At 46.8% G+C, this 24,921-nt stretch overlaps 1 protein-coding gene across 1 annotated transcript in view; it reads left to right on the top strand.

The window, feature by feature from the left end:
* The first annotated feature begins 707 nt into the window (after nucleotides 1–707).
* Nucleotides 708–24,921, top strand: part of LOC133454488 (putative leucine-rich repeat-containing protein DDB_G0290503) — a 118,789-nt gene continuing 94,575 nt past the window's right edge. The window contains exon 1 of the mRNA XM_061733213.1: nucleotides 708–722. Coding sequence (XP_061589197.1) covers nucleotides 708–722 — 15 coding nt within the window. The remainder of the gene's footprint in view (nucleotides 723–24,921) is intronic.

The raw sequence follows: 24,921 nt of genomic DNA on the forward strand, positions 1-24,921 counted from the left end.
ACCCAGATGTCCTCTGCGTACCTTGTCTTGGTATTGTTGGTACTGACCGATCAGGTTTAGGAGTGAGGGATCCTTCAGAGTGGTGTCAAGGTTCTCCGAAGAGCAGCAGTGGATGAGGTTGATTAGGGTCTCATGTGGGATGTCTGGCTTCTCGTCATCTAGGAAGACATCGAAGAGCAGCCGTTCAAGTGCTTCTGTGACTGCCTTCAGACTAAAGAGAGCCTTGGCATATGATTTCGCACTTAGGATGTGTTTCAGGCAACCACTGGTTGCGAGGCCTGCCTCAATGAGGATCTCTGCATAGCCAGCTCCAAGACACTTATGGCCAGTGAGCCCGCCCATGTAATTCATGGCTGTATGGAACTTGCCAATAAGGACGACATGCCTACTGAATTCCTCCTCATATTTCCATACTATAGGACAGGCCTTCATCACCACTCCTAGGTCAAATGTGTTGATCGTGTATGGCTGTCCAACCTCCTTGGTTGCTGCCTCAGACCTCTTGAGGATCTCATACACCACTGCGTCTGTCTTTGGAGCTGACAACCATCCTGTCAAGACTGGGACACTCGGAAACATATGATTTCAGTATGGAGCTTGAGACAGACAGGAGGTTGGACAGCCATACACGATCAACACATTTGACCTAGGAGTGGTGATGAAGGCCTGTCCTATAGTATGGAAATATGAGGAAGAATTCAGTAGGCATGTCGTCCTTATTGGCAAGTTCCATACAGCCATGAATGTGTGGGAAATCATATGCCAAGGCTCTCTTTAGTCTGAAGGCAGTCACAGAAGCACTTGAACGGCTGCTCTTCGATGTCTTCCTAGATGACGAGAAGCCAGACATCCCACAAGAGACCCTAATACTAGTGCAAAAGTGGCTAAAGAGCTGAGGTGGAAGAGCAGGCGGCTCTTGACATGGGAGCCGATGCTGTCAACAACAACATATCTGGTGATGAAGAGGACAACGAGTATAAGAATGATGAAGACTTAGAAATGGAAGAAATAGAGATAGAAGATCTCCTCAGTGATGGCGAATTTGACGATTAGTCACAAGTTAACTGCATCCTACACACATTTTTTGCCTTTTTATTTACGATTTTTGTTTTAAACAGTCAGTGTGTAGTCAAATGTAATAAACAATTATTTTATTGTGTTCATTTTAACAGAGTTGCCTGGGTAAATATATTCATTTGTCTCTACAATGTGGTGTAACTTTTGTCCTAAACAACTTACAGAGGCGGTTGCTAGGGTGGTTGCTAGGGTGGTTGCTAGGGTCTTAAAGGTGGTTGCTACGTGATGGCCTATCAGAGTTGGCTTGGAAAATGTATTCATTTGTCTCTGTAACTTGTTTAGGACAAAAGTTGCACCACATACTATGTCGGTGTTTAGAGTTTTCTGGTCGGGGTTCGCAGTACAAGGATAAAAAATAAAGCCTTTGGGAGATGATTTCAGGTTGGCCCCTGACAAATTCTGAAAGAAGACACTTTGATGATAACAAAAAGTAGATGACATAAATAATAGGGGTTACCCTTGAAACCCATTTTCCTTCTAGACCAAGGAGGTTTTAAGTTCTTTTAGGTGTGGTTGCTAGGGTGGTTGCTAGGGTAGTTAGGGTCTTAAAAGTGGTTGCTAGGTGGTTGCTAGGTTGCTTTGGTCGTTGTTCGGTGGTTGCAGCAAAAATAAATGTGTTATTAGTCTCTGTGGCTTGTATGTATGATAGGATATGCTACTTTGCCAATCTCAAATTTCAATTTTCTTGTCTGGAGTTAGATGCAATTAAGTGTGAAAACGAAGCCTTTCAGACATTAGTTGATCTTGGCACTGACCAAATTCTGAAACTAAACATTTAAAGGATTTAAAAAAATCAGGTGGCATAAAAAAATCCGGGGGGTGCGCGTGGACCCCACTTTCCATCTAGACTAATCTGCTTCCAGGACCTGTTGTCTACATCTGGGGCTGTGTGTGTAACAAATAAATCAGTTTGTAAACAAGACCTCTGAACTCATGACGTCATCTCTGTGCGCGCACTCTGACCTCCGTTCAGTGAGCTCTTCAGCCGTATACTCTGGCTCAAAACGGTAAGGACGTCCATCATATTCAAAGTCGTCGTCCACAACCTCAGAATTTGACAAATATTCAGACATGTTTCAAATAACTAGCAGTAAACTAACAGTAGAGAACTCCAGCTGTACACAGAGCTGTGTCTGGGATGCGCGCACAGAGATGAGATCATCTGTGTCCCGCTGTGCCCCCATGCGCTACCGTTATATGGAGAAGCGGCTCGCACAAAACTCCTAATATCTTCCGAAGGACTCCAAATGACACCAAACTTGCCTGGGTGAGTATACGACCATAAAAAATGCCAGAAATAAGGTCCAGGTTGTAAAAAACGGACTTTCCCTTTAAACAAGTGAGACTTCTTTTTGTCATCCATTTCAAACCGCTGAACAACAGTAATTTGACTGATTGTTAACCCAACTGTTAACTGAATATTTATCACTGTAACTATGGCAACAAATATCCTGTATTTTAATCCAACCCCTGGTTCTTCCCAAAAATCTGGCTAGTTTCACCAGTATACATATTAATTTTTGAGCAGTGTGCTCCTCCCCTTCACCTGCTTACATTTTAGCAATTTTTTTCTTTTTTTAAATAGTTATTATTATTATTATTATTATTATTATTATTATTATTATTATTATTATTATTATTATTATTATGGGCATGCCAAGTAGTGGCATGACCATATTGCAATCGTCCAGAATGGCCCAAAGGGCAATGCTGCTAGCATGCTAAAGTCGCAAAAGTCCCACTGCACACCAGCGGGTGTACAGCATGACCCCGCACTGATGTGGAAAAAAAAAATCCCCAAAAAGTAAAACACGGCCGAAAAAATGAGGAAAAACATGAAAATGAAGGCGATATATTAGTATCTAGAAAAGGTTTCCCTTTTCTTATTAGTGCCACGGCTGCGCCACGTGGCACTCCTCCTCCATTGAGATGCGCAAGCTCAATGGAGGAGGAGTGCCTCGTGCGCAGCACGAGGCACTCTTACTATTGCTCAGGCTTATTTATTAGTGCCACGGCTGCGCCACGTGGCACGCCTCCTCCATTGAGCTGCGCAAGCTCAATGGAGGAGGAGTGCCTCGTGCGCAGCACGAGGCACTCATACTATTGCTCAGGCTTATTTATTAGTGCCACGGCTGCGCCACGTGGCACTCCTCCTCCATTGAGATGCGCAAGCTCAATGGAGGAGGAGTGCCTCGTGCGCAGCACGAGGCACTCATACTATTGCTCAGGCTTATTTATTAGTGCCACGGCTGCGCCACGTGGCACTCCTCCTCCATTGAGATGCGCAAGCTCAATGGAGGAGGAGTGCCTCGTGCGCAGCACGAGGCACTCATACTATTGCTCAGGCTTATTATTAGTGCCACGGCTGCGCCACGTGGCACGCCTCCTCCATTGAGCTGCGCAAGCTCAATGGAGGAGGAGTGCCTCGTGCGCAGCACGAGGCACTCATACTATTGCTCAGGCTTATTATTATTCTTTATTCTTCCGTAAAAACTTTGGCGCGTAACTAGTCCCACAGCTTTGAGAAAACGCGAAAAGTAAAAACGTAGAAACGTGCGCCTTAATCGGGAATCGAGTGGTATGACTTTTATTAGCGGTTGGCGTGCACGTTTTTGCGCAACGTGCACAAACGTGCGCTTTTTGCCCCATCCGGAACGCATTGCGAGAAGTTTGGGGCCTCACCACTCGCACACCGTTAGTCGAAAAATTCTGAACCGATTTAGAAAGTTGTAGGCCCTGAATTTAACTACGGTCCTGTGGATTTTCAAAACGATGGCACGAAAAGTTTTTGCACGAAGTGCAAAAACATTTCCAAATTTCCAAACTAATGGGGAAGATTTTCCCATGCATTTCAATGGCGCCATTATAAGCGGATGGGAAAATGTTGAGAAAAAAAAGACAAAATTCACCTTTTTTCCGAGTCACGTATCTTTCTCATACTTGCACGTAGAAACGTCATTCAAACTTCAAAACGGAGGAAAACTTCTCTTCTCTCTCCAAACCCGAAACTGTTTTTTCCTAAAATGTACACTTTTCAAGATATGAGCCCTCAAGCGAGGACTGGAAATCACTTTTTTTGTAACTCGAGGTCACGGCCAAACCGTAAAAGGTAGACAGATAATTTTTGGTCAGAATATAGACATAGGTTTTGTGATTCATAAAATGTGACTTTGACAGGCGTGGTGTGCACAAAATTTTAACGGGGGAGCCAACAGACACGCCAGTTCCTGTCTCTCTCTTCATTGACTCCCATGTTAAATTAAGTTTTCTTAAAAAAAATCTCATTTTTGTTTTCGAATTGCCGTTACTAACACATTTTAAGGAATATCTGTATGAAAATAACATTTAGATAATCTGGTAGGTTCTCCGTTTCTCAAAATGTTTTCGTTTTTCTGCTAAGAGCTACGGTTTGAGCGCAAAGTGGAGTGATTTCAGGTTTGTCACAACCGAAAATCCAGCTGAGTCATTCCCGCTCCCTCTGTATCAGGTTCTTGTTGCCCCTAGCAACCAGAGCTCAGCTGTACTGATTAGACTGACCCAGAAATGGTCACATGACTCACTCAGTACAGAATTCATAGTATAACCTGGAAAATGGAGAAATCTGAACCCTGACCTTTTAACCTTAGATGAACACACACACACACACACACACACACACACACACACACACACACACACACACACACACACACACACACACATACACACACACACACACACGATAGGTGTTATTATGGGATGGCAGGTGTTTTTATAGGATATTAGTGTTATTATGGGATGTCAGGTGTTTTTATAGGATGTTAGTGTTATTATGGGATGTCAGGTGTCTTTATAGGATGTTAGTGTTATTATGGGATGTCAGGTGTTTTTATAGGATGTTAGTGTTATTATGGGATGGAAGGTGTTTTTATAGGATGTTAGTGTTATTATGGGATGTTAGTGTTATTATGGGATGGTAGGTGTTTATTATGGGATGGTAGTGCTATCGGTGTTAGCGGTCCCGTTAGCGGTTCTGTTAGCGGTCCTGTTAGCGATCCCGTTAGCGGTCCCGTTAGCGGTCCAGTTAGCGATCCCGTTAGCGGTCCAGTTAGCGACCCCGTTAGCGGTCCCGTTAGCAATCCCGTTAGCGGTCCCGTTAGCGGTTGTTAGTGGTCCTGTTAGCGATCCCGTTAGCGATCCCGTTAGCGGTCCAGTTAGCGATCCCGTTAGCGGTCAAGTTAGCGACCCCGTTAGCAATCCCATTAGTTGTCCTGTTAGCGGTTGTTAGCGATCCCGTTAGCGATCCCGTTAGCGGCTCGGTTAGCGATCCCGTTAGCGGTTCGGTTAGCGGTCCCGTTAGCGGTTCAGTTAGCGATTCCGTTAGCGATCCCGTTAGCGTTCCCGTTAGCGGTCAAGTTAGCGGTCCCGTTAGCGGTCAAGTTAGCGACCCCGTTAGCGGTCCCGTTAGCAATCCCATTAGGAACCGTTAGCGGTTCCGCTAGCGGTTGTTAGCGATCCCGTTAGCGGTCCCGTTAGCGGTTCTGTTAGCGGTTCTGTTAGCGGTCCCGTTAGCGGTTCCGTTAGCGGTTGTTAGCGGTCCCGTTAGCAATCCCATTACCGGCTCGGTTAGCGGTCCCGTTAGCGATCCCGTTAGCGATCCCGTTAGCGGTCCCGTTAGCGGTCCCGTTAGCGATCCCGTTAGCGGTCCCGTTAGCGGTCCCGTTAGCGGTTCCGTTAGCGGTTCCGTTAGCGGTTCCGTTAGCGGTTCCGTTAGCGGTTGTTAGCGGCTCGGTTAACGATCCCGTTAGCGGCTCGGTTAGCGGTCCCGTTAGCGGTCCCGTTAGCGATCCCGTTAGCGATCCCGTTAGCGATCCCGTTAGCGGTTCAGTTAGCGATCCCGTTAGAGGTTCCGTTAGCGGTTCTGTTAGCTATCCCGTTAGCGGTCCCGTTAGCGGTTTTGTTAGCGGTTCTATTAGCCTATTACATATTTTCTGTAATAACTTTTGAATGGTTTGACATAGAGAGTCATGGGTGGTGTCATTGGAATCTGTATCGAGTCCTTGACCTTCATGGGTGCAAATAAGCCCCGCGATCATCCGGCAGTAGTCCGTGGCACTTCAAAATTTCCCGGGAATTTTGTCTAGTTTATTTGTTTATTTATTTATTCTTCCGTATAAACTTCGGCGCGTAACTAGTCCCACAGCTTTGAGAAAACGCGAAAAGTAAAAACGTAGAAACGTGCGCCTTAATCGGGAATCGATGGGTATGACTTTTATAAGCGATTGGCGTGCACGTTTTTGCGCAACGTGCACAAACGTGCGCTTTTTGCCCCATCCGGAACGCATTGCGTGAACTTTGGGGCCTCACCACTCGCACACCGTTACTCGAAAAATTCTGAACCGATTTAGAAAGTTGTAGGCCCTGAATTTAACTACAGTCCTGTGGATTTTCAGAACGATGGCACGAATAGTTTTTGCACGAAGTGCAAAAACATTTCCAAATTTCCAAACTAATGGGGAAGATTTTCCCATGCATTTCAATGGCGCCATTATAAGCGGATGGGAAAATGTTGAGAAAAAAAAGACAAAATTCACCTTTTTTCAGAGTCACGTATCTTTCTCATACTTGCACGTAGAAACGTCATTCAAACTTCAAAACGGAGGAAAACTTCTCTTCTCTCTCTAAACCCCGGACTGTTTTTTCCTAAAATGTACACTTTTCAAGATATGAGCCCTCAAGCGAGGTCTGGAAATCACTTTTTTTCAAATCTAGAGCACGGGAGTCAGTTTGCTAGAGTGTAGTTACACTGAAAAAAAAACATGATTTCTTATTTGTAACTCGAGGTCACGGCCAAACCGTAAAAGGTAGACAGATCATTTTTGGTCAGAATATAGACATAGGTGTTGTGATTTATAAAATGTGACTTTCACAGGCGTGGTGTGCACAAAATTTTAACGGTGGAGCCAACAGACACGCCAATTCCTGTCTGTCTCTTCATTGACTCCCATGTTAAATGAAGTTTTCTTAAAAAAAATCTCATTTTTGTTTTCGAATTGCCGTTACTAACACATTTTAAGGAATATCTGAATAAAATTAAGATTGTCAGAATCTTCCGGGTTCTGTCTCTCTCACGATGTCTTTGTTTTTCTGATAGGAGCTACAGTTTGATTACAAGGTGAAGTTATTTGAGGCTTGTCAAATCCAAAAAACTAGCTGAGTCATTCCAATACAATATACACTACCATACTTCCGGGTCATGTGACCCAGAACTGGTCACATGACACATCAATGCAGACTTCATAATACTTTACCTTGGATAATGGAGGAATCTGAACCCTGACCTTACATGATCCCCATTTTATTTTTATAGGATGTTAGTGTTATTATGGGATGGCAGGTGTTTTTTTAAGGTTTTTAGCGTTATTATGGGATGTCAGGTGTTTTTATAGGATGTTAGTGTTATTATGGGATGGTAGGTGTTTATTATGGGATGGTAGTGTTATTGGTGTTAGCGGTCCCGTTAGCGGTTCTGTTAGCGGTCCTGTTAGCGATCCCGTTAGCGGTCCAGTTAGCGATCCCGTTAGCGGTCCAGTTAGCGGTCCAGTTAGCGACCCCGTTAGCGGTCCCGTTAGCAATCCCGTTAGCGGTCCCGTTAGCGGTTATTAGCGATCCCGTTAGCGATCCCGTTAGCGGCTCGGTTAGCGATCCCGTTAGCGGCTCGGTTAGCGGTCCCGTTAGCGGTCCCGTTAGCGGTTCAGTTAGCGATTCCGTTAGCGATCCCGTTAGCGGTCCCGTTAGCGGTCCAGTTAGCGATCCCGTTAGCGGTCCAGTTAGCGACCCCGTTAGCGGTCCCGTTAGCGACCCCATTAGCGGCTCGGTTAGCGGTCCCGTTAGCGGTCCCGTTAGCGATCCCGTTAGCGGTCCCGTTAGCGGTTCCGTTAGCGATCCCATTAGCGGTCCCGTTAGCGGTTCCCTTAGCGGTTGTTAGCGGCTCGGTTAGCGATTCCGTTAGCGGCTCGGTTAGCGGTCCCATTAGCGGTCCCGTTAGCGATCCCGTTAGCGATCCCGTTAGCGGTTCAGTTAGCGGTTCTGTTAGCGGTCCCGTTAGCGGTTCCGTTAGCGGTTGTTAGCGGTCCCGTTAGCGACCCCATTAGCGGCTCGGTTAGCGGTCCAGTTAGCGATCCCGTTAGCGGTCCAGTTAGCGGTCCAGTTAGCGACCCCGTTAGCGGTCCCGTTAGCAATCCCGTTAGCGGTCCCGTTAGCGGTTATTAGCGATCCCGTTAGCGATCCCGTTAGCGGCTCGGTTAGCGATCCCGTTAGCGGCTCGGTTAGCGGTCCCGTTAGCGGTCCCGTTAGCGGTTCAGTTAGCGATTCCGTTAGCGATCCCGTTAGCGGTCCCGTTAGCGGTCCAGTTAGCGATCCCGTTAGCGGTCCAGTTAGCGACCCCGTTAGCGGTCCCGTTAGCGACCCCATTAGCGGCTCGGTTAGCGGTCCCGTTAGCGGTCCCGTTAGCGATCCCGTTAGCGGTCCCGTTAGCGGTTCCGTTAGCGATCCCATTAGCGGTCCCGTTAGCGGTTCCCTTAGCGGTTGTTAGCGGCTCGGTTAGCGATTCCGTTAGCGGCTCGGTTAGCGGTCCCATTAGCGGTCCCGTTAGCGATCCCGTTAGCGATCCCGTTAGCGGTTCAGTTAGCGGTTCTGTTAGCGGTCCCGTTAGCGGTTCCGTTAGCGGTTGTTAGCGGTCCCGTTAGCGACCCCATTAGCGGCTCGGTTAGCGGTCCCGTTAGCGATCCCGTTAGCGATCCCGTTAGCGGTCCCGTTAGCGGTCCCGTTAGCAGTCCCGTTAGCGGTCCCGTTAGCGGTCCCGTTAGCGGTTCCGTTAGCGGCTCGGTTAGCGATTCCGTTAGCGGCTCGGTTAGCGGTCCCGTTAGCGGTCCCGTTTGCGATCCCTTTAGCGATCCCGTTAGCGGTTCAGTTAGCGATCCCGTTAGAGGTTCCGTTAGCGGTTCTGTTAGCTATCCCGTTAGCGGTCCCGTTAGCGGTCTTGTTAGCGGTTCTATTAGCCTAATACATATTTTCTGTAATAACTTTTGAATGGTTTGACATAGAGAGTCATGGGTGGTGTCAAATGACTAAGTATCGAGTCCTTGACCTTCATCGGTGCAAATAAGCCCCGCGATCATCCGGCAGTAGTCCGTGGCACTTCAAAATTTCCCGGGAATTTTGTCTAGTTAGTGCCACGGCTGCGCCACGTGGCACTCCTCCTCCATTGAGATGCGCAAGCTCAATGGAGGAGGAGTGCCTCGTGCGCAGCACGAGGCACTCATACTATTGCTCAGGCTTATTCCATATTCTTCCGTAAAAACTTTGGCGCGTAACTAGTGCCGCAGCTTTGAGAAAACGCGAAAAGTAAAAACGTAGAAACGTGCGCCTTAATCGGGAATCGAGTGGTATGACTTTTATTAGCGATTGGCGTGCACGTTTTTGCGCAACGTGCACAAACGTGCGCTTTTTGCCCCATCCGGAACGCATTGCATGAACTTTGGGGCCTCACCACTCGCACACCGTTACTCGAAAAATTCTGAACCGATTTAGAAAGTTGTAGGCCCTGAATTTAACTACAGTCCTGTGGATTTTCAGAACGATGGCACGAATAGTTTTTGCACGAAGTGCAAAAACATTTCCAAATTTCCAAACTAATGGGGAGATTTTCCCATGTAAGTGAATGGGGCAGAATGTAACACTGGGGATGGGAGGAGGTTGGAAAAACTCCAAATTCACCTTTTTTCTGAGTCACGTATCTTTCTCATACTTGCACGTAGAAACCTCATTCAAACTTTAAAACGGAGGAAAACTTCTCTTCTCTCTCCAAACCCGAAACTGTTTTTTCCTAAAATGTACACTTTTCAAGATATGAGCCCTCAAGCGAGGACTGGAAATCACTTTTTTGTCAAATCTTCAGTGCGGTTCTAATTGATCAGAGTGGGGAAAGATTAAAAAAATTAACATAAATTTTATTTGTAACTCGAGCTCACGGGCAAACCGTAAAAGGTAGACAGATAATTTTTGGTCAGAATATAGACATAGGTGTTGTGATTCATAAAATGTGACTTTGACAGGCGTGGTGTGCACAAAATTTTAACGGGGGAGCCAACAGACACGCCAAATCCTGTCTCTCTCTTCATTGACTCCCATGTTAAAAAACATTTTCTTAAAAAAAATCTCATTTTTGTTTTCGAATTGCCGTTACTAACACATTTTAAGGAATATCTGTATGAAAATAACATTTAGATAATCTGGTAGGTTCTCTGTTTCTCAAAATGTTTTCGTTTTTCTGCTAAGAGCTACGGTTTGAGCGCAAAGTGGAGTGATTTCAGGTTTGTCTCAACCGAAAATCCAGCTGAGTCATTCCCGCTCCCTCTGTATCAGGTTCTTGTTGCCCCAGCAACCGGAGCACAGCTGTTGACTGATTAGGCTGACCCAGAACTGGTCACATGACCCAGTCAGTACAGACTTCATAGTATAACCTGGAAAATGGAGAAATCTGAACCCTGACCTTTTAACCTTAGATATACACACACACACACACACACACACACACACACACACACACACACACACACACGATAGGTGTTATTATGGGATGGCAGGTGTTTTTATAGGATGTTAGTGTTATTATGGGATGGCAGGTGTTTTTATAGGATGTTAGTGTTATTATGGGATGTCATGTGTTTTTATAGAATGTTAGTGTTATTATGGGATGTCAGGTGTTTTTATAGGATGTTAGTGTTATTATGGGATGGCAGGTGTTTTTATAGGATGTTAGTGTTATTATGGGATGTTAGTGTTTTTATAGGATGTTAGTGTTATTATGGGATGGTAGGTGTTTATTATGGGATGTTAGTGTTATTATGGGATGGTAGGTGTTTATTATGGGATGGTAGTGTTATTGGTGTTAGCGGTCCCGTTAGCGATCCCGTTAGCGGTCCAGTTAGCGACCCCGTTAGCGGTCCAGTTAGCGACCCCGTTAGCGGTCCCGTTAGCAATCCCGTTAGCGGTCCCGTTAGCGGTTGTTAGCGATCCCGTTAGCGGCTCGGTTAGCGATCCCGTTAGCGGCTCGGTTAGCAGTCCCGTTAGCGGTCCCGTTAGCGGTTCAGTTAGCGATTACGTTAGCGATCCCGTTAGCGGTCCTGTTAGCGGTCCTGTTAGCGGTCCAGTTAGCGATCCCGTTAGCGGTCCAGTTAGCGACCCCGTTAGCGGTCCCGTTAGCGGTCCCATTAGCGGTTCCACTAGCGGTTGTTAGCGATCCCGTTAGCGGTCCCGTTAGCGGCTCTGTTAGCGGTCCCGTTAGCGGTTGTTAGCGGTCCCGTTAGCGACCCCATTAGCGGCTCGGTTAGCGGTCCCGTTAGCGATCCCGTTAGCGGTCCCGTTAGCGGTTCCGTTAGCGATCCCATTAGCGGTCCCGTTAGCGGTTCCGTTAGCGGTTGTTAGCGGCTCGGTTAGCGATTCCGTTAGCGGCTCGGTTAGCGGTCCCGTTAGCGATCCCGTTAGCGATCCCGTTAGCGGTTCAGTTAGCGGTTCTGTTAGCGGTCCCGTTAGCGGTTCCGTTAGCGGTTGTTAGCGGTCCCGTTAGCGACCCCATTAGCGGCTCGGTTAGCGGTCCCGTTAGCGATCCCGTTAGCGATCCCGTTAGCGGTCCCGTTAGCAGTCCCGTTAGCAGTCCCGTTAGCGGTCCAGTTAGCGACCCCGTTAGCGGTCCCGTTAGCGGTCCCATTAGCGGTTCCGCTAGCGGTTGTTAGCGATCCCATTAGCGGTCCCGTTAGCGGCTCTGTTAGCGGTTCTGTTAGCGGTTCCGTTAGCGGTTGTTAGCGGTCCCGTTAGCGACCCCATTAGCGGCTCGGTTAGCGGTCCCGTTAGCGATCCCGTTAGAGGTCCCGTTAGCGGTTGTTAGCGGCTCGGTTAGCGATTCTGTTAGCGACTCGGTTAGCGGTCCCGTTAGCGGTCCCGTTAGCGATCCCGTTAGCGGTTCAGTTAGCGGTTCTGTTAGCGGTCCCGTTAGCAGTTGTTAGCGGTCCCGTTAGCGACCCCATTAGCGACCCCATTAGCGGCTCGGTTAGCGGTCCCGTTAGCGATCCCGTTAGCGGTCCCGTTAGCGGTCCCGTTAGCTGTTCCGTTAGCGATCCCGTTAGCGGTCCCGTTAGCGGTCCCGTTATCGGTCCCGTTAGCGGTTGTTAGCGGCTCGGTTAGCGATTCCGTTAGCGGCTCGGTTAGCGGTCCCGTTAGCGGTCCCGTTAGCGATCCCTTTAGCGATCCCGTTAGCGGTTCAGTTAGCGATCCCGTTAGAGGTTCCGTTAGCGGTTCTGTTAGCTATCCCGTTAGCGGTCCCGTTAGTGGTCTTGTTAGCGGTACTATTAGCCTATTACATATTTTCTGTAATAACTTTTGAATGGTTTGACATAGAGAGTCATGGGTGGTGTCAAATGACTAAGTATCGAGTCCTTGACCTTCATGGGTGCAAATAAGCCCCGCGATCATCCGGCAGTAGTCCGTGGCACTTCAAAATTTCCCGGGAATTTTGTCTAGTTCATTCTTTATTCTTCCGTAAAAACTTCGGCGCGTAACTAGTCCCGCAGCTTTGAGAAAACGCGAAAAGTAAAAACGTAGAAACGTGCGCCTTAATCGGGAATCGATGGGTATGACTTTTATAAGCGATTGGCGTGCACGTTTTTGCGCAACGTGCACAAACGTGCGCTTTTTGCCCCATCCGGAACGCATTGCGTGAACTTTGGGGCCTCACCACTCGCACACCGTTACTCGAAAAATTCTGAACCGATTTAGAAAGTTGTAGGCCCTGAATTTAACTACAGTCCTGTGGATTTTCAGAACGATGGCACGAATAGTTTTTGCACGAAGTGCAAAAACATTTCCAAATTTCCAAACTAATGGGGAGATTTTCCCATGTATTTGTATGGGGCAGCATTTCACACTGTGGGTGGGAGGAAGTTAAAAAAAAAAAAAAAATCACCTTTTTTCTGAGTCACGTATCTTTCTCATACTTGCACGTAGAAACGTCATTCAAACTTCAAAACGGAGGAAAACTTCTCTTCTCTCTCCAAACCCGAAACTGTTTTTTCCTAAAATGTACACTTTTCAAGATATGAGCCCTCAAGCGAGGACTGGAAATCACTTTTTTTCAAATCTAGAGCACGGGAGTCAGTTTGCTAGAGTGTAGTTACACTGAAAAAAAAACATGATTTCTTATTTGTAACTCGAGGTCACGGCCAAACCGTAAAAGGTAGACAGATAATTTTTGGTCAGAATATAGACATAGGTTTTGTGATTCATAAAATGTGACTTTGACAGGCGTGGTGTGCACAAAATTTTAACGGGGGAGCCAACAGACACGCCAGTTCCTGTCTCTCTCTTCATTGACTCCCATGTTAAATGAAGTTTTCTTAAAAAAAATCTCATTTTTGTTTTCGAATTGCCGTTACTAACACATTTTAAGGAATATCTGTATGAAAATAACATTTAGATAATCTGGTAGGTTCTCCGTTTCTCAAAATGTTTTCGTTTTTCTGCTAAGAGCTACGGTTTGAGCGCAAAGTGGAGTGATTTCAGGTTTGTCACAACCGAAAATCCAGCTGAGTCATTCCCGCTCCCTCTGTATCAGGTTCTTGTTGCCCCTAGCAACCAGAGCTCAGCTGTACTGATTAGACTGACCCAGAACTGGTCACATGACTCACTCAGTACAAATGGAGAAATCTGAACCCTGACCTTTTAACCTTAGATGAACACACACACACACACACACACACACACACACACACACACACACACACACACACACACACACACACACACACACACACACACACACACACACGATAGGTGTTATTATGGGATGGCAGGTGTTTTTATAGGATGTTAGTGTTATTATGGGATGTCAGGTGTTTTTATAGGATGTTAGTGTTATTATGGGATGGCAGGTGTTTTTATAGGATGTTAGTGTTATTATGGGATGGCAGGTGTTTTTATAGGATGTTAGTGTTATTATGGGATGGCAGGTGTTTTTATAGGATGTTAGTGTTATTATGGGATGTTAGTGTTATTATGGGATGGTAGGTGTTTATTATGGGATGATAGTGTTATTGGTGTTAGCGGTCCCGTTAGCGGTTCTGTTAGCGGTCCTGTTAGCGATCCCGTTAGCGGTCCCGTTAGCGGTCCAGTTAGCGATCCCGTTAGCGGTCCAGTTAGCGACCCCGTTAGCGGTCCCGTTAGCAATCCCGTTAGCGGTCCCGTTAGCGGTTGTTAGCGATCCCGTTAGCGATCCCGTTAGCGGCGCGGTTAGCGATCCCGTTAGCGGCTCGGTTAGCGGTCCCGTTAGCGGTCCCGTTAGCGGTTCAGTTAGCGATTCCGTTAGCAATCCCGTTAGCGGTCCCGTTAGCGATCCCGTTAGCGGTCCAGTTAGCGACCCCGTTAGCGGTCCCGTTAGCAATCCCATTAGCGGTCCCGTTAGCGGTTCCGCTAGCGGTTGTTAGCGATCCCGTTAGCGATCCCGTTAGCGGTCCCGTTAACGGTTCTGTTAGCGGTCCCGTTAGCGGTTCCGTTAGCGGTTGTTAGCGGTCCCGTTAGCGACCCCATTAGCGGCTCGGTTAGCGGTCCCATTAGCGATCCCGTTAGCGGTCCCGTTAGCGGTCCCGTTAGCGGTTCTGTTAGCGATCCCATTAGCGGTCCCATTAGCGGTCCCGTTAGCGGTTCCGTTAGCGGTTGTTAGCGGCTCGGTTAGCGATTCCGTTAGCGGCTCGGTTAGCGATCCCGTTAGCGACCCCGTTAGCGGTCCCGTTAGCGGTCCCGTTAGCGGTCCCGTTAGCGGTTCCGTTAGCGATCCCATTAGCGGTCCCATTAGCGGTCCCATTAGCGGTCCCGTTAGCGGTTCCGTTAGTGGTTGTTAGCGCCTCGGTTAGCGATTCCGTTAGCGGCTCGGTTAGCGGTCCCGTTAGCGATCCCTTTAGCGATCCCGTTAGCGGTTCAGTTAGCGATCCTGTTAGAGGTTCCGTTAGCGGTTCTGTTAGCTATCCCGTTAGTGGTCCCGTTAGCGGTCTTGTTAGCGGTTCTATTAGCCTATTACATATTTTCTGTAATAACTTTTGAATGGTTTGACATAGAGAGTCATGGGTGGTGTCATTGGAATCTGTATCGAGTCCTTGACCTTCATAGGTGCAAATAAGCCCCGCAATCATCCGGCAGTAGTCCGTGGCACTTCAAAATTTCCCGGGAATTTTGTCTAGTTAGTGCCACGGCTGCGCCACGTGGCACGCCTCCTCCATTGAGATGCGCAAGCTCAATGGAGGAGGAGTGCCTCGTGCGCAGCACGAGGCACTAATACTATTGCTCAGGCTTATTAGTGCCACGGCTGCGCCACGTGGCACGCCTCCTCCATTGAGATGCGCAAGCTCAATGGAGGAGGAGTGCCTCGTGCGCAGCACGAGGCACTAATACTATTGCTCAGGCTTATTAGTGCCACGGCTGCGCCACGTGGCACTCCTCCTCCATTGAGATGCGCAAGCTCAATGGAGGAGGAGTGCCTCGTGCGCAGCACGAGGCACTCATACTATTGCTCAGGCTTATTTATTATTATTATATATTCTTCCGTAAAAACTTTGTCCGGCTACTCCTCCTACAGCTTTGAGAAAACGCGAAAAGTAAAAACGTAGAAACGTGCGCCTTAATCGGGAATCGATGGGTATGACTTTTATTAGCGATTGGCGTGCACGTTTTTGCGCAACGTGCACAAACGTGCGCTTTTTGCCCCATCCGGAACGCATTGCGTGAACTTTGGGGCCTCACCACTCGCACACCGTTACTCGAAAAATTCTGAACCGATTTAGAAAGTTGTAGGCCCTGAATTTAACTACAGTCCTGTGGATTTTCAGAACGATGGCACGAATAGTTTTTGCACGAAGTGCAAAAACATTTCCAAATTTCCAAACTAATGGGGAAATTTTCCCATGTATTTGTATGGGGCAGCATTTCACACTGTGGGTGGGAGGAGGTTAAAAAAAAAAAAAAATCACCTTTTTTCTGAGTCACGTATCTTTCTCATACTTGCGCGTAGAAACGTCATTCAAACTTCAAAACGGAGGAAAACTTCTCTTCTCTCTCCAAACCCGAAACTGTTTTTTCCTAAAATGTACACTTTTCAAGATATGAGCCCTCAAGCGAGGACTGGAAATCACTTTTTTTCAAATCTAGAGCACGGGAGTCAGTTTGCTAGAGTGTAGTTACACTGAAAAAAAAACATGATTTCTTATTTGTAACTCGAGGTCACGGCCAAACCGTAAAAGGTAGACAAATAATTTTTGGTCAGAATATAGACATAGGTTTTGTGATTCATAAAATGTGACTTTGACAGGCGTGGTGTGCACAAAATTTTAACGGGGGAGCCAACAGACACGCCAGTTCCTGTCTCTCTCTTCATTGACTCCCATGTTAAATGAAGTTTTCTTAAAAAAAATCTAATTTTTGTTTTCGAATTGCCGTTACTAACACATTTTAAGGAATATCTGTATGAAAATAACATTTAGATAATCTGGTAGGTTCTCCGTTTCTCAAAATGTTTTCGTTTTTCTGCTAAGAGCTACGGTTTGAGCGCAAAGTGGAGTGATTTCAGGTTTGTCACAACCGAAAATCCAGCTGAGTCATTCCCGCTCCCTCTGTATCAGGTTCTTGTTGCCCCTAGCAACCAGAGCTCAGCTGTACTGATTAGACTGACCCAGAACTGGTCACATGACTCACTCAGTACAGAATTCATAGTATAACCTGGAAAATGGAGAAATCTGAACCCTGACCTTTTAACCTTAGATGAACACACACACACACACACACACACACACACACACACACACACACACACACACACACACACACACACACACACACACACACACGATAGGTGTTATTATGGGATGTCAGGTGTTTTTATAGGATGTTAGTGTTATTATGGGATGTCAGGTGTTTTTATAGGATGTTAGTGTTATTATGGGGTGACAGGTGTTTTTATAGGATGTTAGTGTTATTATGGGATGTCAGGTGTTTTTATAGGATGTTAGTGTTATTATGGGATGGCAGGTGTTTTTATAGGATGTTAGTGTTATTATGGGATGGCAGGTGTTTTTATAGGATGTTAGTGTTATTATGGGATCTTAGTGTTATTATGGGATGGTAGGTGTTTATTATGGGATGGTAGTGTTATTGGTGTTAGCGGTCCCGTTAGCGGTTCTGTTAGCGGTCCTGTTAGCGATCCCGTTAGCGGTCCCGTTAGCGGTCCAGTTAGCGATCCCGTTAGCGGTCCAGTTAGCGACCCCGTTAGCGGTCCCGTTAGCGGTCCCGTTAGCGGTTGTTAGCGATCCCGTTAGCGATCCCGTTAGCGATCCCGTTAGCGGCTTGGTTAGCGATCCCGTTAGCGGCTCGGTTAGCGGTCCCGTTAGCGGTTCAGTTAGCGATTCCGTTAGCGATCCCGTTAGCGGTCCCGTTAGCGGTCCAGTTAGCGATCCCGTTAGCGGTCCCGTTAGCGGTTCAGTTAGCGATTCCGTTAGCGATCCCGTTAGCGGTCCAGTTAGCGACCCCGTTAGCGGTCCCGTTAGCGGTTCCGCTAGCGGTTGTTAGCGATCCCGTTAGCGGTCCCGTTAGCGGTTCTGTTAGCGGTTCTGTTAGCGGTCCTGTTAGCGGTTCCGTTAGCGGTTGTTAGCGGTCCCGTTAGCGATCCCATTAGCGGCTCGGTTAGCAATCCCGTTAGCGGCTCGGTTAGCGGTCCCGTTAGCGGTTCAGTTAGCGATTCCGTTAGCGATCCCGTTAGCGGTACCGTTAGCGGTCCAGTTAGCGATCCCGTTAGCGGTCCAGTTAGCGACCCCGTTAGCGGTCCCGTTAGCAATCCCATTAGCGGTCCCGTTAGCGGTTCCGCTAGCGGTTGTTAGCGATCCCGTTAGCGGTTCTGTTAGCGGTTCTTTTAGCGGTCCCGTTAGCGGTTCTGTTAGCGGTTGTTAGCGGTCCCGTTAGCGATCCCATTAGCGGCTCGGTTAGCGATCCCGTTAGCGGTCCCGTTAGCGGTTCCGTTAGCGATCCCATTAGCGGTCCCGTTAGCGGTTCCGTTAGCGGTTGTTAGCGGCTCGGTTAGCGATCCCGTTAGCGGTCCCGTTAGCGATCCTGTTAGCGATCCCGTTAGCGGTTCAGTTAGCGGTTCTATATTTTCTGTAATAACTTTTGAATGGTTTGACATAGAGAGTCATGGGTGGTGTCATTGGAATCTGTATCGAGTCCTTGACCTTCATGGGTGCAAATAAGCCCCGCGATCATCCGGCAGTAGTCCGTGGCACTTCAAAATTTCCCGGGAATTTTGTCTAGTTAGTGCCACGGCTGCGCCACGTGGCACTCCTCCTCCATTGAGTTGCGCAAGCTCAATGGAGGAGGAGTGCCTCGTGCGCAGCACGAGGCACTCTTACTATTGCTCAGGCTTATTAGTGCCACGGCTGCGCCACGTGGCACGCCTCCTCCATTGAGCTGCGCAAGCTCAATGGAGGAGGAGTGCCTCGTGCGCAGCACGAGGCACTCATACTATTGCTCAGGCTTATTATTATTTATATATTCTTCCGTAAAAACTTTGTCCGGCTACTCCTCCTACAGCTTTGAGAAAACGCGAAAAGTAAAAACGTAGAAACGTGCGCCTTAATCGGGAATCGATGGGTATGACTTTTATTAGCGATTGGCGTGCACGTTTTTGCGCAACGTGCACAAACGTGCGCTTTTTGCCCCATCCGGAACGCATTGCGTGAAGTTTGGGGCCTCACCACTCGCACACCGTTACTCGAAAAATTCTGAACCGATTTAGAAAGTTGTAGGCCCTGAATTTAACTACAGTCCTGTGGATTTTCAGAACGATGGCACGAATAGTTTTTGCACGAAGTGCAAAAACATTTCCAAATTTCCAAACTAATGGGGAAGATTTTCCCATGCATTTCAATGGTGCCATTATAAGCGGATGGGAAAATGTTGAGAAAAAAAAGACAAAATTCACCTTTTTTCCGAGTCACGTATCTTTCTCATACTTGGACGTAGAAACGTCATTCAAACTTCAAAACGGAGGAAAACTTCTCTTCTCTCTCCAAACCCCGGACTGTTTTTTCCTAAAATGTACACTTTTCAAGATATGAGCCCTCAAGCGAGGACTGGAAATCACTTTTTTTCAAATCTAGAGCACGGGAGTCAGTTTGCTAGAGTGTAGTTACACTGAAAAAAAAACATGATTTCTTATTTGTAACTCGAGCTCACGGGCAAACCGTAAAAGGTAGACAGATAATTTTTGGTCAGAATATAGACATAGGTGTTGTGATTCATAAAATGTGACTTTGACAGGCGTGGTGTGCACAAAATTTTAACGGAGGAGCCAACAGACACGCCAATTCCTGTCTCTCTCTTCATTGACTCCCATGTTAAATGAAGTTTTCTTAAAAAAAATCTCATTTTTGTTTTCGAATTGCCGTTACTAACACATTTTAAGGAATATCTGTATGAAAATAACATTTAGATAATCTGGTAGGTTCTCTGTTTCTCAAAATGTTTTCGTTTTTCTGCTAAGAGCTACGGTTTGAGCGCAAAGTGGAGGGATTTCAGGTTTGTCACAACCAAAAATCCAGCTGAGTCATTCCCGCTCCCTCTGTATCAGGTTCTTGTTGCCCCTAGCAACCAGAGCTCAGCTGTTGACTGATTAGACTGACCCAGAACTGGTCACATGACTCACTCAGTACAGAATTCATAGTATAACCTGGAAAATGGAGAAATCTGAACCCTGACCTTTTAACCTTAGATGAACACACACACACACACACACACACACACACACACACACACACACACACACACACACACACACACGATAGGTGTTATTATGGGATGTAAGGTGTTTTTATAGGATGTTAGTGTTATTATGGGATGTCAGGTGTTTTTATAGGATGTTAGTGTTATTATGGGATGACAGGTGTTTTTATAGGATGTTAGTGTTATTATGGGATGTCAGGTGTTTTTATAGGATGTTAGTGTTATTATGGGATGGCAGGTGTTTTTATAGGATGTTAGTGTTATTATGGGATGGCAGGTGTTTTTATAGGATGTTAGTGTTATTATGGGATGTTAGTGTTATTATGGGATGGTAGGTGTTTATTATGGGATGGTAGTGTTATTGGTGTTAGCGGTCCCGTTAGCGGTTCTGTTAGCGGTCCTGTTAGCGATCCCGTTAGCGGTCCCGTTAGCGGTCCAGTTAGCGATCCCGTTAGCGGTCCAGTTAGCGACCCCGTTAGCGACCCCGTTAGCGGTCCCGTTAGCAATCCCGTTAGCGGTCCCGTTAGCGGTCCCGTTAGCGGTTGTTAGCGATCCCGTTAGCGATCCCGTTAGCGGCTTGGTTAGCGATCCCGTTAGCGGCTCGGTTAGCGGTCCCGTTAGCGGTTCAGTTAGCGATTCCGTTAGCGATCCCGTTAGCGGTCCCGTTAGCTGTCCCGTTAGCGGTCCAGTTAGCGATCCCGTTAGCGGTCCAGTTAGCGGTTCCGCTAGCGGTTGTTAGCGATCCCGTTAGCGGTCCCGTTAGCGGTTCAGTTAGCGATTCCGTTAGCGATCCCGTTAGCGGTCCCGTTAGCGGTCCAGTTAGCGACCCCGTTAGCGGTCCCGTTAGCGGTTCCGCTAGCGGTTGTTAGCGATCCCGTTAGCGGTCCCGTTAGCGGTTCAGTTAGCGATTCCGTTAGCGATCCCGTTAGCGGTCCCGTTAGCGGTCCAGTTAGCGATCCCGTTAGCGGTCCAGTTAGCGACCCCGTTAGCGGTCCCGTTAGCGGTCCCGTTAGCGGTTCCGCTAGCGGTTGTTAGCGATCCCGTTAGCGGTCCCGTTAGCGGTTCTGTTAGCGGTTCTGTTAGCGGTCCTGTTAGCGGTTCCGTTAGCGGTTGTTAGCGGTCCCGTTAGCGATCCCATTAGCGGCTCGGTTAGCAATCCCGTTAGCGGCTCGGTTAGCGGTCCCGTTAGCGGTTCAGTTAGCGATTCCGTTAGCGATCCCGTTAGCGGTACCGTTAGCGGTCCAGTTAGCGATCCCGTTAGCGGTCCAGTTAGCGACCCCGTTAGCGGTCCCGTTAGCAATCCCATTAGCGGTCCCGTTAGCGGTTCCGCTAGCGGTTGTTAGCGATCCTGTTAGCGGTTCTGTTAGCGGTTCTGTTAGCGGTTGTTAGCGGTCCCGTTAGCGATCCCATTAGCGGCTCGGTTAGCGGTCCCGTTAGCGATCCCGTTAGCGATCCCGTTAGCGATCCCGTTAGCGATCCCGTTAGCGATCCCGTTAGCGATCCCGTTAGCGATCCCGTTAGCGGTCCCGTTAGCGGTCCCGTTAGCGATCCCATTAGCGGTCCCGTTAGCGGTTCCGTTAGCGGTTGTTAGCGGCTCAGTTAGCGATCCCGTTAGCGGCTCGGTTAGCGGTCCCGTTAGCGGTCCCGTTAGCAATCCCGTTAGCGATCCCGTTAGCGGTTCAGTTAGCGGTTCTATATTTTCTGTAATAACTTTTGAATGGTTTGACATAGAGAGTCATGGGTGGTGTCATTGGAATCTGTATCGAGTCCTTGACCTTCATGGGTGCAAATAAGCCCCGCGATCATCCGGCAGTAGTCCGTGGCACTTCAAAATTTCCCGGGAATTTTGTCTAGTTTATTATTATTATTTATTCCATATTCTTCCGTATAAACTTCGGCGCGTAACTAGTTGCGCAGCTTTGAGAAAACTCAAAAAGTAAAAACGTAGAAACGTGCGACTTAATCGGGACTTCATGGGAATGACTTTTATTAGCGATTGGCGTGCACGTTTTTGCGCAACGTGCACAAACGTGCGCTTTTTGCCCCATCGTGAACGCATTGCGTGAACTTTGGGGCCTCAACACTCGCACACCGTTACTCGAAAAATTATGAACCGATTTAGAAAGTTGTAGGCCCTGAATTTAACTACAGTCCTGTGGATTTTCAGAACGATGGCACGAATAGTTTTTGCACGAAGTGCAAAAACATTTCCAAATTTCCAAACTAATGGGGAAGATTTTCCCATGTATTTGTATGGGGCAGCATTTCACACTGTGGGTGTGAAATGTCCGGTGAAGGTTAAAAAAAAAAAAAAATCACCTTTTTTCTGAGTCACCTATCTTTCTCATACTTGCACGTAGAAACGTCATTCAAACTTCAAAACGGAGGAAAACTTCTCTTCTCTCTCTAAACCCCGGACTGTTTTTTCCTAAAATGTACACTTTTCAAGATATGAGCCTTCAAGCGAGGACTAAAAAACCCCCTTTTTCAAATCTAGAGTGGAGGTTTTAATTGATCAGAGTGAGCAGAACCCTGAAAAAATGACCATAATTTTTATTTGTAACTCGACCTCACGGCCGAACCGTAAAAGCTGGACAGATAATTTTTGGTCAGAATGTAGACATACATTTTGGTATTCTTAAAATGTGACTTTGACAGGCGTGGTGTGCACAAAATTTAAACGGGGAGACTAAGAGCCATGCCAATTCCTGTTTCTCTCTCCATTCACTGCAATGTTAAAAAAAAGATTCTTCAAAAAAATCTCATTTTTGTTTTCGAATTGCCGTTACTAACACATTTTAAGGAATATCTGAATAAAATTAAGATTGTCAGAATCTTCCGGGTTCTGTCTCTCTCACGATGTCTTTGTTTTTCTGCTAGGAGCTACAGTTTGATTACAAGGTGAAGTTATTTGAGGCTTGTCAAATCCGAAGAACTAGCTGAGTCATTCCAATACAATATACACTACCATACTTCCGGGTCATGTGACCCAGAACTAGTCACATGACCCACTCAATGCAGACTTCATAATACTTTACCTTGGATAATGGAGGAATCTGAACCCTGACCTTTTGACCTTACATGATCCCCAGTCCTGCTGGGGACAGGTTCATGGGATATATATGTATATTATTATTATTATACATATAAATATTTACATTTGTATATTATATATACATATTAGCCCCGCCCCTTCTTCTGATTGGCCGATACGTTATAGTCCAATATCTTTTGAATGGTTTGACATACAGAGTAATGGGTGGTGTCAAATGACTAAGTATCGAGCCCCTGACCCTCATTGGTGCAAATTAGCCCCGCCCCTTCTTCTGATTGGCTGATACGTTAAAGTCCAATATCTTTTGAATGGTTTGACATACAGAGACATGGGTGGTGTCAAATGACTAAGTATCGAGTCCCTGACCCTCATTGGTGCAAATTAGCCACGCCCCTTCTTCTGATTGGCCGATACGTTATAGTCCAATATCTTTTGAATGGTTTGACATACAGAGACATGGGTGGTGTCAAATGACTAAGTATCGAGTCCCTGACCCTCATTGGTGCAAATTAGCCACGCCCCTTCTTCTGATTGGCCGATACGTTATAGTCCAATATCTTTTGAATGGTTTGACATACAGAGACATGGGTGGTGTCAAATGACTAAGTATCGAGTCCCTGACCCTCATTGGTGCAAATTAGCCCCGCCCCTTCTTCTGATTGGCCGATACGTTAAAGTCCAATATCTTTTGAATGGTTTGACATACAGAGACATGGGTGGTGTCAAATGACTAAGTATCGAGTCCCTGACCCTCATTGGTGCAAATTAGCCACGCCCCTTCTTCTGATTGGCCGATACGTTATAGTCCAATATCTTTTGAATGGTTTAACATACAGAGACATGGGTGGTGTCAAATGACTAAGTATCGAGTCCCTGACCCTCATTGGTGCAAACTAGCCACGCCCCTTCTTCTGATTGGCTGATACGTTAAAGTCCAATATCTTTTGAATGGTTTGACATACAGAGACATGGGTGGTGTCAAATGACTAAGTATCGAGTCCCTGACCCTCATTGGTGCAAATTAGCCACGCCCCTTCTTCTGATTGGCTGATACGTTAAAGTCCAATATCTTTTGAATGGTTTGACATACAGAGACATGGGTGGTGTCAAATGACAAAGTATCGAGTCCCTGACCCTCATGGGTGCATCCCGCGATCATCCGGCAGTAGTCCGTGGCACTTCAAAATTTCCCGGGAATTTTGGTCTAGTTATTTATTATTATTCCATATTCTTCCGTATAAACTTCGGCGCGTAACTAGTTGCGCAGCTTTGAGAAAACTCAAAAAGTAAAAACGTAGAAACGTGCGACTTAATCGGGACTTCATGGGAATGACTTTTATTAGCGATTGGCGTGCACGTTTTTGCGCAACGTGCACAAACGTGCGCTTTTTGCCCCATCGTGAACGCATTGCGTGAACTTTGGGGCCTCACCACTCGCACACCGTTACTCGAAAAATTATGAACCGATTTAGAAAGTTGTAGGCCCTGAATTTAACTACAGTCCTGTGGATTTTCAGAACGATGGCACGAATAGTTTTTGCACGAAGTGCAAAAACATTTCCAAATTTCCAAACTAATGGGGACCATGTATTTGTATGGGGCAGCATTTCACACTGTGTGTGGGATGAGGTTAAAAAAAAAAAAAATCACCTTTTTTCTGAGTCACCTATCTTTCTCATACTTGCACGTAGAAACGTCATTCAAACTTCAAAACGGAGGAAAACTTCTCTTCTCTCTCTAAACCCCAGACTGTTTTTTCCTAAAATGTACACTTTTCAAGATATGAGCCCTCAAGCGAGGACTGGAAATCACTTTTTTGTCAAATCTTCAGTGCGGTTCTAATTGATCAGAGTGCGAGAGACTTTGAAAAAATGACCATCATTTTTATTTGTAACTCGAGCTCACGGCCGAACCGTAAAAGCTAGAAAGATAATCTTTGG

Source organism: Cololabis saira, chromosome 11 (assembly GCF_033807715.1).
Source record: "Cololabis saira isolate AMF1-May2022 chromosome 11, fColSai1.1, whole genome shotgun sequence".
In the NCBI taxonomy this organism is placed as follows: Eukaryota; Metazoa; Chordata; class Actinopteri; order Beloniformes; family Belonidae; genus Cololabis; species Cololabis saira.